Here is a 12,408-nt window from a genome sequence, read left to right as displayed (position 1 = left end):
CATTTAGAAGGTTATTTCTAATTAATTTTGATAATACAGTATATGCATAATACCCATGACGTATTAAAGCTAGTATGATAATTCCAGATATATCTTTGAACAGTATTGTACTATTCCTGTTATCTGACATTGTATAAAATGTATTTTATTCATATATTCTGTAGTTATCCCCAAAAGAATTTTAGCAAACAACAAAAAACAGACAAGAAATACTGAAAGCTCTTTACATTAATTTAACATTTTTAGTTGTTTTTATGTCTCTTTTAGTTTTGTGTTTTTCCAGAGTCCACTGGAAATGAGCAGCCAATAAATTTAAATAATAAACACATAAATGCATAAATAAAATGCCTACTTTCTGTAGCAGCATTAAATATATACAGACATTTTAAGAATGAATGTCTTAAGACTTCAGTTGTTGAAAAATACAACTTAATACTCATGTTAACATAAGAATGATTGTTTACCTTATTATGAGCAACTACTTTGAGAGCAAAAGTTGCCAAATACAAAGAATTCATGACAAAACTAAGTTGATTTCGTGATTCTTCTAAAAAGTCTTCCAATCCATCATACCAAAGTCTTTTAACATCTGACCATACCATTCCTTAGAAAAGAAAAAGGGTGTTCAATCTCAGTATTGTCTAGCTATAATTTTAAATAACTGAAAGATCAGTCTAATAAAAAACTACTCATTCCAAGGAGTTTTTAGTGACAAACACAGATTACAGTATTATAAAATATGATAAAACAATACCAAAACTGAACTAATTAATATTCAGTATATTCCAAATAAAAATCAGTTACCTTATAAAAGTTTTCCACTATAAACATGTAATTATATTTAATAAAAATATTATACAATATTGCTTTAGGATAAGACAAAATTGTTGAGAATATGTTTGGGTTTTGTCTCCTCCCTAGTTATTTTTCAACAGCTTTTTTTCCAACTGTTAAACCAATGAAAACTTTTTGTAATATATTAGTATTGGAGGTAAAACTCCTTAAATGTTGAGAACAATATGTTTGCACAATATGCTAACTTAAATCTGGTACAAAAAAAAATGGCAAACTATTTAGCCACTGTCAAGCACAACTTAACAAAAGAATTCATATCATCTTGTGATAAGCCTCATTACCACAGCAGCCATTTGTTCACTGGCCTATTTTTAAAATGCTGAATATTCCTACAGGCCAGAACATTGAACTAATATAAATGTGACAATAAGCTGAACCATTATATGTGGCTCATTATAAAGTGCTCCATAGGTCATGCTGTAATGGGTCCAGGACAGGGGTGTCAAACTGCTGGCCCATGGGCCAGTTGCATCATGCTGAGGCTGTGCCCACCCCTGGTCCGGCAATGTGAAAAAGTCATGATATGTTGCAACATGTCACATGATGCAGTGAGTTTGACACCCATGGTCTCGGATGGAGTCCTCAACCCCCGGTCAATGGACCAGTACTGGGCTGCGGCATGCCAGCAACCAGTCCGCACAAAAAAGCAAAGCAAGATGCAGGCAGCACACAAAACCATGCACCCTCTCGTCTGTGTAAAAATCTCTCTTCATGGAACCATTCCCTGGTGCCCCAAGGGTTGGGGACCTCTGGTCTAGGACAACTTGCCATGGCCAAATTGCCATGGCCAACTCACCTCAGCCAACTCCTGCGGGGCAACTTACCACAGCCAACTCGCCATAGGACAATTCACCCTCAGACAATTCAATGTTATATTAATCATTTCATTCAGTTACTTTTATTATTGGTAATCATGTTTTCATCAAAAGTATTGTAACTCTTGTATTTCTGGATTGTCTTTATTTTATTATTATTGGCCACAGTTCTGTTGAAATTAATTTAACTTTTGCATTTGTTGAATTGTCCTGCAGCGAGTTGGCCACAAGTTGGCTGTGGCAAGTTGTCCCATTCTGTGCTGTAATAGCTTAGTTTTGTGGATTTATTTACTTCTGGGCACTCCTCTACATTTACAGTATATTTTTTTCCAATGTCATCATAGCGTGATTAAAAAGAAGTAATGTTTAAGGATTACAGATCTCTTCACATTTTACCATGAAAAATAGCATTTCTGTAACTGACATGACTTCCTAATATTGCTCTTTCAGTAGTAGATGTCTGAAGATATTTTTAATCTTAACAGGTAACCACAATAAAAAATGTTACTTCTTTAGGGTTATCAAATGCTTGTAACCACAGCTACATAGAGAAAATGAATATACCAAATGTATCAAGCAATTATTATTTTATAAAATTATATCAGTCTTAGGGGACCAAAATATGATTTGCAATTTTATTGATATAAAGAAAATCAGACCAAAGGCTGGTACATTTACTTTAAACAGCAATGAGTAGTGCAAAATATTAGGAAAAAGCATTTTACAAAGCAGATTAAGGCAAACAAAATAACCTATCATTTCATGTGACACATGAAAGCAGGCACATCCTTTGGAAAGCTTGCATGGCTGTTTCAAAGACTGTCCCCTACAGTCTGTACATGTATCTGCATGTATAGCTATTTTGCTGGCAGTTTCAACAGAAGCAGTCTCCATGTGCACACAAGCACACATTTAAAAAGTTCTTCCATAGCTGCTTAATGCTTTGAGGAGGGTTGTTTTGCTTCTGCTAATATACTTTTCAAAATTCTGCATACTTTACACAGACTGAAAATGCAATGATATTGAGAAATAGTTTCTATTCCACTGCTGGCTCTACTATCATATCAGATGGCTGGTTCCAAAATGTATCCATTGACAAAGTCAGAATTTTAACCATTTCATATTCTTTATACTTACCAATGAGCCACAGTATTAGAAGATAGTCTATTCTCTCCAATGCTGGTCCCATTGTGTTTTTCTTATCTTCATTGTAGACAAGTGAATACAGATTAAGCAATAACAGAAATGTAAAATAAGAAGCGCCATGAATGATAAATTTCATAAAAGGAGTATGAATTATTCTGCCTATTTGAGATTTTGGTGCCAGTAAATAGCAAAAAGATAGTAGAGGCCAAAAGATGCCAACTGTCAAGACTGTCAAAATCTTCTTAAATGTATGCTTGCGGCGATAACCAGCCATTTGTCCAAACCAGACAGTATTGAGAAACTGCTGGCAATTAGATTGAGAAACAAACTGTAATAGAAAAATATTTTACATGAATAAGCACTTTCTAAAGGAACTAATGATTTACATTCTTGGTTTAAAAGAATAACAAAAGTAGGCAGAAGTAATTAGCTGCAATAATAGAACTGGAGGGTAAATTCATTTTAAACATGTAAATTCTATATAATTAAGAATAATCAGTTAATTAAACTTCATTGTATGTTTAAAGCATATACACAATCTTTCTCATTTTATTGTTTTAGTATTGCTAATGCTAGATTAACTGTAAAAAATGTTTGTGTGGTGTCCACAGCCCCAACTACTGAACTGGTGATGAAGGCTGCCTTGTACTATAAGCTCCACCTCTTTTGACCATATTTTTTATGTCACATCAGAATATACATATACAAAAGGTAAGACTTGTAATGTGACAGTGCAATGCTGTTTTTGTTGGACTGACTAGCATGACACACAATAAAATATTTAAAATCTTAACTATTATAGCAACCAGATTTCATAACATCCATTATTTTGGGCTGTGCTTTCACAGAACAATATAAAACAGATTTTCCATTTTACAGAGTAATGCTCTTTAAATACACATACATAGACATACAAAGTACTAGAGCCTTGCCAGGTTTATAAACTGGCAACATATGGTTTTTAAATCCAACATAAGAAACAAGAGGATTGTAAAAAATAGTTACTTTCAGCTATGAATAATTGGAATAATAATAATAAAAATATGACTGGGAATGCTGTACAAGAAATTAAACTTCAAAAATGGCAACGTGAAAAACAGCAATATGAAAGTATTGTTTACATTAGCGCCAGTCATCTCCTGCACAAAACCTTGCAACATATTTTATAGAGGCAATTAACTTCAGCAACTACAGTATCATTATATAATGCCAGCCAACAGAAATTGGATCAAGTAAAATTCAAAACACTGTGTCACATCAGATGTATGAAGTAAGAACCAGAGCAGCAAAACCAGTGAATCTACTGAGCTGTAATAAGGAACTCATACTAATATGGCATTAATTCTTCCTTGCCACTCAGGATCTTGCCCCACAAATACATTAACTATTGTCTTATAGAAAAAGGCATTGTACTAGGCTATTTTATATCCTATGTATATATCACAGATAGCCATTGACTTCCAACCATAGTTAAGACCAGAAATTACATTGCTTGGCAAGGCAATTGTTGAGTTGTGCCCAATTTAAATATTTTTTGCCATGGTTGTTAAGTGAATCACATGGTTATTAAGTGAATTTGGCTTCCGCCACTGATTTTGCTTCTTGGAAGCAGGTTGGTAATGTCACAAATGGTGATCACATAATTATAAATATATGCCGCTACCAAGAGCCCAAGTTTTGATCATGTGACTACAGGGATGCTGTAGTGGCCAAAATTGTGGAAACCTTTTGGGAAAAGTGTATTTTTGAGGTTTGATGGCTAATAACATCACTTTTTTGGGAGTAGTACCATAAAATTATATATCAATGGAAAGATAATTTAATCAAGAATGTAATGGAACAAAGTTTGTTCAATTATCTGTACTGTATTTTATGAAAAGTTATAGCCAAATAACCAGAAAAAGGAAGCACAACTTGCTTAGGTTGATATCAGGTAGCTTTCCTTCATCTGATTGTAGCCAATGAACATGAGTGTTTAGAGAGTCAATCAGGTGTCATCTTGTTTTGGCAATGAGCCAATCAGATCACAGTAGGGTTCAGTTATTGATGTCATGTATTGAAGCTGAGAGGAGGACATTTGTCAGGATGTTATGTGATCGCTATCAAGTTGGTTGGGGGGGGTTGTGTTCTTTCATTTAGTGAGCTTGTAAAATATAATAAAATTAAAGTAATGGTGCAAAGAGTTGACTGGTTGCCCAGAGAGCGATGTAAAATAGTATTATTAAGTGAACAAGGCTACAGTTATAAAGAAATTAGAAGAAAAATTGGTGGAAACTTAACCAAAGGTGGCACTTCTACTGTACACTTTTCCCAAAAGGTTTCCATAATTTTGGCCACTACTGTACGTGTGAGGACTGGTCCTACATCACTTTTTTCAGTGCTTTTTCATACGATCACTAAACAAAAGGTTATAAGTCAAGGACTTCCTATAGAAATTTAATAGATTGTATTGAATTAGTACTACATTTTTTCTAATTATCAGAAGTTGAAAACTTATTAAGATACGTATCTGTTTTATCCCATCTATTTATTACAGGATTCTATATTTAATAAATCAAAACTGACATACTTCCTTTTGGTTATACTTAATGGCAAGCTTTAGGCGACTCAAATTCATTCTCTCTTCTAGTAATCCTCGTTTATCCACATGTTCATCACTTGCAGTATGATTCAATATAACTTCAAGCTCCCGGGAATTCCGTGCCTGAGCAAGCAAATCTTTAGCAAAAGTTTTGCATTGCTGGGCCAGTTCTCCATAATCATTTCTAGGAAATACACAAAGTAACAAAACTTACTTCTAATGCTAATTTATTATAATTCAATGCTAATTAGATTTAATTTAACCTAATACTAATACAAACAAAAAAGAAGAATAAAGGTCCTTCCTGAACAAAATTGGATACCAGACTGGAATAAACTAAAATCAAGTTGATTCAAATAAATTATTCAGTCACTAAAAAAGGACAAACGTTTAAAAAATAAAAATGGTTAAGGTGCTGCACTAGGGCCAGGGATTCAGGTTCAAATCCCTCAGATATAGATGACTTTAGCTATGGGGAAAACTGGAAGAGGGAATGCTATATATCTTGCCATCCATTCATAAGAAATGAATAATTTAAATAATTTAGCTACATGGTCATTAAATATCCCTTAAAGACATATTTCATTTACTAGGTTTATGGCTGATTTTTATCATATACATTTTAATGTATTTGGGCATGGAGTTTTATTGTACCCTTTGTTAGAACTGAAATAGATTATAAATACTGTAAAAACAAATTAATAAAATGAAATAAATATTAGGGATAGCAACAGTGCTATGTTGATTTTTATTAAATTTAGAAGCTTAGTATTTGGATGATACCACCAAGAAATGAGCTTTAGGCTAATATTCATAAAGGCATCAGGAATCAAGCCTGACTTGAAGAAGACATTATCTTTTTAAGGCTTCAGTGATGCATATGGATTGTTTGTTCTAAAAATTTAAAAAAAATCATTTCATTGCCATGTAGAATGAAGTTATGTTATCAATATAGAGAATAAAATATTCATGAATGCAACCTTATATTTTTCTTGGCAACAGGTATTTTGTCACTGTGATCTCTGATATATAACCAGAGTAATTATGTTTGAACCAAAAAAGAAACACAGCACAATCCTGTGTAGATTTTGCCCTTAACTAGACATTTGCTATAAATCTTTGAAATATATGTAGTACCTTCTAAGTTAATTGCAAATCTATGGTCTTAGCTTAAAACAAGTTATTCTTCATGAAATATTTGTATTTAGTTCTTGTTCCTTAGTAACAACATTATTTATATTATTTATTCTCAGTATGTTTGTCTAGGAATAAGAGCTATAGAATGTATGACTTATTTCTCAGTAAACATTAATGAGTTTGCTTTAGGAATTTTCTGTTTCAGCATGTATATAGTATTGTTAGTCAGACTCACTTGTGATATGCCTGCATCTAATTATATCATGCTGCTGAAATTACAATAGTAATACATATTATCATACCTGAATTCAACTTCTACAAGACTTAATTCTCTTAAGTCTGCACTAAGTTCAAAGGCTCTCAGAATTGGATCCTCTTCTGTCAACATTATTAAGGCAGGACTAGCCAAACATCGATAAATATCAAGACGAAATCTGTGGTGCAATGTTAAAGAACACATCTTAAGACAAACAGTTTTTATTTGATTAAACATTTCAACTCATCATTTACAGTATATGAAACCTATTTTAGAAATCTAACATATATCATTATTAATAAGCAAAAGAATTTTCTCCAAAGCACGTGTTGTAAGAAAGTTTTTAGATGTTTTTAGTTTAAATACTGATAACAAAATTAATTAAAGTCTTGATTATAAGATGTACTGCTATCCATTATTGTTCAAAAGAGAATTGTTTTAGATTAAAATTCTCAAAACACGCAAACCCATTAATCCTACTCAAAACAACTTTGCCAAATTGGGATATTATATCCACCATTGTAATTTCATAATAATAATAAAAATGTTGTTATTATCTACACTGGAGATTCTGAGCAACTAGATGCCGATAGCAAATAGATGTTGTGCAACTAGATGTGCAAATATTCCTTAAACAATAGAGATACTTTTCCTGTCTTGACAATCTGATTTAATTTCAACTCCTGTTTGATTCTAGGTGCAATGTCACTGTCCCTGAAAAAGCAGGTCAATAACTGGGTATCTTTCTGGATTCAGTTTCTGCTTGATGAATAGCTTGAAGTTTTGGCCAAAGGGACTTTTATCTCAGCTTCTGTTTTTGTGCCAATTCTGGGCAGAAGGAAGCCTTTGCAACAATGTATTATGCCCTTATCATGTATAAAGTGGAATACTGCAATGCATTCAATTTTGGGCTGCCTTTGGAGACCACCCAGGAGCTACAGTTGGTATGTAAGCTATAGCTACAGAATATAACTCTTTGCCTGCTGCCTGGTGTAGGCCACTACAGTTAAGAAACAAAAGTTGTTCTAATGCTACCAGTAAATTCCCAAGTACAATTCAAAATGCTGGTTTTGACCTATACTGTAAAACCCTACATGATTAAGCTTCCAATTAATTTCAGAGCTGCCTTCTCCAAATAGAATCTCAGCTGCAATCTATTTGGGAATAGGATATGCATATTTATGGAACACTTTCCACCCAATATTATATTGGCCCCTGAGTTTTATGTTTTAGGAAAGCAGTGAAAGCAAATATTGGTCTGCTATTTTAATCCACATTAATGAATTGTTTTATCTGTTTTTATTAATAATGTTTTAAACTGCTTACATATTAGCAATTTATAGTAACGTAGAAGAAAAAATAGTTCCTTGTTTACAAAAGTCTCTTTCCAGGACTACTAGGTATATAGTAGGAAACTAATTTACCACCAGTGAGGTCGCTAAACCATTGTGTTCACTACTATATAATGACCATAAGCAATCATCCAAATATTTTTCCCAATTCTACTAAGATAGCAGAGATTAAATCTAACATCTTATACATGCAAATCTATACACACCATCAAATATAACCTTGTCATGAGCATTCATTTTATTCTAAAATATAAACTAAACACCTTCATGATTATTACTTTAAAAATGGTGGAAAAATTACAGGTACTGATGAAGATCAAATTATTGTAACCTGGAGTGTCGTAGACTATCTTTTTTGTTCTTGGCTGTACACAATGTACATTCACACCCCACAGCATGAGGTTTGGGTAGCGACACATCCTGTTTTAAGAGCATTGTAAGAATTTCATAGTTGTTACGGTGAGCAGCTAAAATGACAGGTGCCACATCCATAGTTGTTGAGTATTCTGGATTCTGAATACGTTCCATTAATTTCTGCAACAAACAGACAGAAGTCTGAGAAAATAAGTTAAGCTTGATGAATTACTAATGCAGAGATGAAATCTAAGGCATCTGATTTGAAATCAAAATATATATTTTAAGATCTTAAATATTTTTAATTTCAAAATTACTAAACTGGATGCATTGACTGACAAATGTTAATTAAATACATTTTGTTCCATGAAGAATTATTTCCTAAAATGAAAAATGTATATATGGCTCTAAAGTACATATGCTATTCCTCTTATTTCTAGGGGTAGGGCACTAAGAAGCAGAATGGATAAACTCAGTTATGCTTCTTATGTGTTCCTCCTTCTTAAGCATCCAAAGTTGCAGACACACATTTATACAATAGTACTTAAAGTGATAACATTAAAAAAAATGGATCAATGTGTACGTGATAATTTGATGAGTTACTTCTAGTGATTATCCCAATATTAAAAAAACTGTAATAGAAAAGACCTTGTGGGATGTATTGAAGATAACAATTACACTATTAAATTTACATACTGTAACAATTCTTACCTTTTTAGTAATGTTTATAAAAACTAGTATTAGAATTATTCCCTTTTATAATGTATATAGGTAGTCCTTGACTTACAACCACAATTGAGCCAAAAAGTTCTGTCATTAAGTGAGACGTTTGTTAAGTGAATAATGCACCATTTTACAACCTTTCTTGCCACAGTTGTTGAGTGAATTTGGCTTCCCCATTGACTTTGCTTGTTAAAAGGTTGCAAAAGATGATCATAAGACACCGGGACATTGCAACCGTCATAAATTTGATTCACTTGCCAAGTGTCTGAATTTTGATCACAAGACCATGGGATGCTACAACGGCCATAAGTGTGAAAAATTTCATTATTTAAATTCAAGCAGCAGGATGCCACAAAGGTTAAACTAATACTTTTAAAATGTTTATCCTTTATAAATAATCAGTAAAATAGCTTCAAGTCCAGCCTCAGCCATAGAAGACCACAGGATTGTTGTTGTGGGGAAAAGTGAGTGGCAGAGTGCTATATATGTCCATGAGTTCCTGAATATAAATCTAATAAATAATTAGAAATAATGAATATATATGCCCTTTTTCAGATGTATAATCAAAAACTTTTCAATTGCTCTCCAAAGTGGTCAAGATCAAACTTTTCCCATTATCAAATACATGCTTGAAGATTTGACATCATGAGATGCACTCTCAAACACAGAATTAAAGTAATACTAACAACAATTGTTGGTCTACTGGATCGCTTTGGTCGATGATTAAGTAATATATCAACAGCTCCCACAACTTCTGAGTCAATGGCCACCAATAATGCATCTGTAGACTGAAGAAAATTAAAGCACAAATAATAGCAATTTTCAGACCATGGAAGAAAATATACATTGTTAAATTACAAAATGACAATGTTCTAAGGGCAAAAAAAATAGAAATTTGAAATTTATACTTATGTTATTAATAGTACCTGACAGCCATAATCCAACAGAAGCTGTAGAATGTCTAGATTCTCATTTTCAATAGTTATTGTAATAGCATTTCTCCCAAGTACATCCACACAATTTATGTTCAGCTCACCAGTACTATTCTCTTCTAAAAGCTTCTTCACCATGTAATAATCACCTAAACCAATAATATACAAAAACCTATTTTAGCAATTTAGATTTTCATTGGGTAATGACTTTCTTTAATATTTATTAAATTCTTTGGCAAGACAGACATATGCAAATTTTGATTTAAAAAGCAAGCATTCCCTGAAAACTACCCTCTTCCCCCTTTAAAATATAGAAATAAAGAAGAATGGTCAAAAGCTGAAAATAACCAAATAAAACTACACGTTAGAACAGGGTTGCTTGACAGTCTAATAATTACTTTGGGCTTTTTAGCTTAAGACCCTTCATCAACAAAGCTAACAGACGCACATTCCCATAAAAGGGAAGGGAGGAAAAGATGGGAACTTTAGACGCCTTTTGCTATTGTTCTTGGTCATTACAAGGAATGTACATTACTCGGTGGGTCAGAATCAGAGCGCTACCCCTTTTTACGAATCACAGTCTGATTATTCGGATTGAGTTTCTCCTCCTAGATCAGGGGTAGTCAACCTTGGCTCTTTTATGACTCGTGGACTTCAACTCCCAGAATTCCTGAGCCAGCTTAGCTGGCTCAGGAATTCTGGGAGTTGAAGTCCACGAGTCATAAAAGAGCCAAGGTTGACTACCCCTGTACCTAGATACATTCAGGAATAAGGAGCAAAACCCCGGCCTCTTCCGGCGCTGCCCGCTTGGATGCTGGGCGGATTCATTGATGAAGGCCCGCTCCTGGTTGATAATGCGAGTCGAAAGAAAGAAATGAAGGAGAAAAGCAAAAGGCTGAAGCCTACCTTTGTCGCAGGCCAGCAGGAAGAGCTTTTCGTCCAGGGTGGTCTCCTCCTTCACCTGCCGGACGTCCTTCAACGCCAGCAGCTTGTTCGGGGAAGCCGAGGCCGATGGGTCTGCACTCTGGTATAGAGCAGCCATAGCGCCGGCCCCGCAGTAAACTCAGGGTCATCGGAGAGGCCGCTCTGCAAAGCCACCTTCTTCTTCCTCCTCCTCCTCCTCCTCCTCCTCGTCCCCCAGGCCTGCAACCCCGCTGGGATGCACTCCAACGAGCCGCTCCTCACGTGCCAGCCGAAGGGAGAGCGAACGACGCCCAGCTGTCAAACGCGAGCGCCAGCGACCGAAGGCTCCGCGCGCGCAGGCGCAAAACGCGTTTTCGTGCTGATTTTCCGCCGCCGAAGACCGTTAAACGGCCGCTCGTCCCATTGGAGACGAGCAAGCGAGCGGTTTCTATGCCGTTGGTTGCCCCGGACGGCAAAAGAGGAGAGCAGCCAGAGACCACGTTAGTCGTTCGCAATGCACGGCACAATGGAGTAATCAAATTGTAAGTGGGAAAAAATATAAACTTGAACCGAAAAGCAGGTCCTATTTTCAGTTTGCTTAGCACAGTGGTTCTCAACCTTTTTAATGCCTGCGACCCCAACCAGTCGTAAGTCGAGGACTAAACCGGTCGTAAGTCGAGGACTAAACCGGTCGTAAGTCAAGGACTACCCAACCGGTCGTAAGTCGAGGACTAAACCGGTCGTAAGTCGAGGACTAAACCGGTCGTAAGTCAAGGACTACCCAACCGGTCGTAAGTTGAGGACTTTCCCTGCCCGGGAGCGCCGCGCATGCGTGGTTCTGCCCCCTGCGCCGGCCGAGGCGTAGCTGGCAAGCGGCAGAGACGGAGCAGGCCGACCACCAGCTGGCCCAGCTCAAGGGAGGTAAGGCACCCGCCGGAAAAGGGGGAAAAATGGCGGACAGCCTTGCTTGGCGACCCCCGTGAAATGGTCGATCGACCCCAAATGGGGTCGCGACCCATAGGTTGAGAACCGCTGGCTTAGAATTTCCTCTAGGATCCATGCCCATACTCAAGGCGGTCATTAACTACTTCTCTTTTTCCCTGTCAAGTCCCATCCAACCTTCAAGCCTTTATTGATTTCTACAGTGTATATGACTTTGAGCAGAGCATTAATGGGAGATTGAATATAGTGGAATTTAATTTTGTCCCTCAGTCCGAGGCAGCACAGAAATATGGCAAGCAAAAAAATAAAAATCGGAAAAGGTTCTAACCAAGCTGTGCTGGCAAATTTAGAGAAGGATACAGATTTGGTAAACAGATCAGAAGAGGTCAATCTACTGTACATTCCAATACCA

The 12,408-nt window shown here is 35.7% G+C and overlaps 1 protein-coding gene across 2 annotated transcripts in view; it reads right to left on the bottom strand.

Moving 5' to 3' along the window:
- TRPC1 (transient receptor potential cation channel subfamily C member 1) overlaps positions 1 to 11,193 on the bottom strand; it is a 17,183-nt gene extending 5,990 nt beyond the window's left edge. The window contains exons 1-8 of one of the 2 annotated variants that reach the window (XM_015821873.1): positions 11,058 to 11,193; positions 10,146 to 10,300; positions 9,906 to 10,007; positions 8,474 to 8,676; positions 6,837 to 6,968; positions 5,386 to 5,581; positions 2,808 to 3,144; positions 390 to 604 (exon numbers count right to left, since the gene is read on the bottom strand). In XM_015821873.1, coding sequence (XP_015677359.1) covers positions 390 to 604; positions 2,808 to 3,144; positions 5,386 to 5,581; positions 6,837 to 6,968; positions 8,474 to 8,676; positions 9,906 to 10,007; positions 10,146 to 10,300; positions 11,058 to 11,193 — 1,476 coding nt within the window. The remainder of the gene's footprint in view (positions 1 to 389; positions 605 to 2,807; positions 3,145 to 5,385; positions 5,582 to 6,836; positions 6,969 to 8,473; positions 8,677 to 9,905; positions 10,008 to 10,145; positions 10,301 to 11,057) is intronic. The other variant, XM_015821874.1, reaches the window with a different exon arrangement.
- Between the last annotated feature and the right edge of the window lie 1,215 nt (positions 11,194 to 12,408).

The sequence above is a fragment of the Protobothrops mucrosquamatus genome, unplaced genomic scaffold, assembly GCF_001527695.2.
Source record: "Protobothrops mucrosquamatus isolate PMUCROS unplaced genomic scaffold, P.Mucros_1.0 scaffold1415, whole genome shotgun sequence".
Taxonomy (NCBI): domain Eukaryota; kingdom Metazoa; phylum Chordata; class Lepidosauria; order Squamata; family Viperidae; genus Protobothrops; species Protobothrops mucrosquamatus.
Note: the sequence above shows the minus strand (reverse complement) of the source record. Positions and strands in the feature narration are given on the sequence as shown.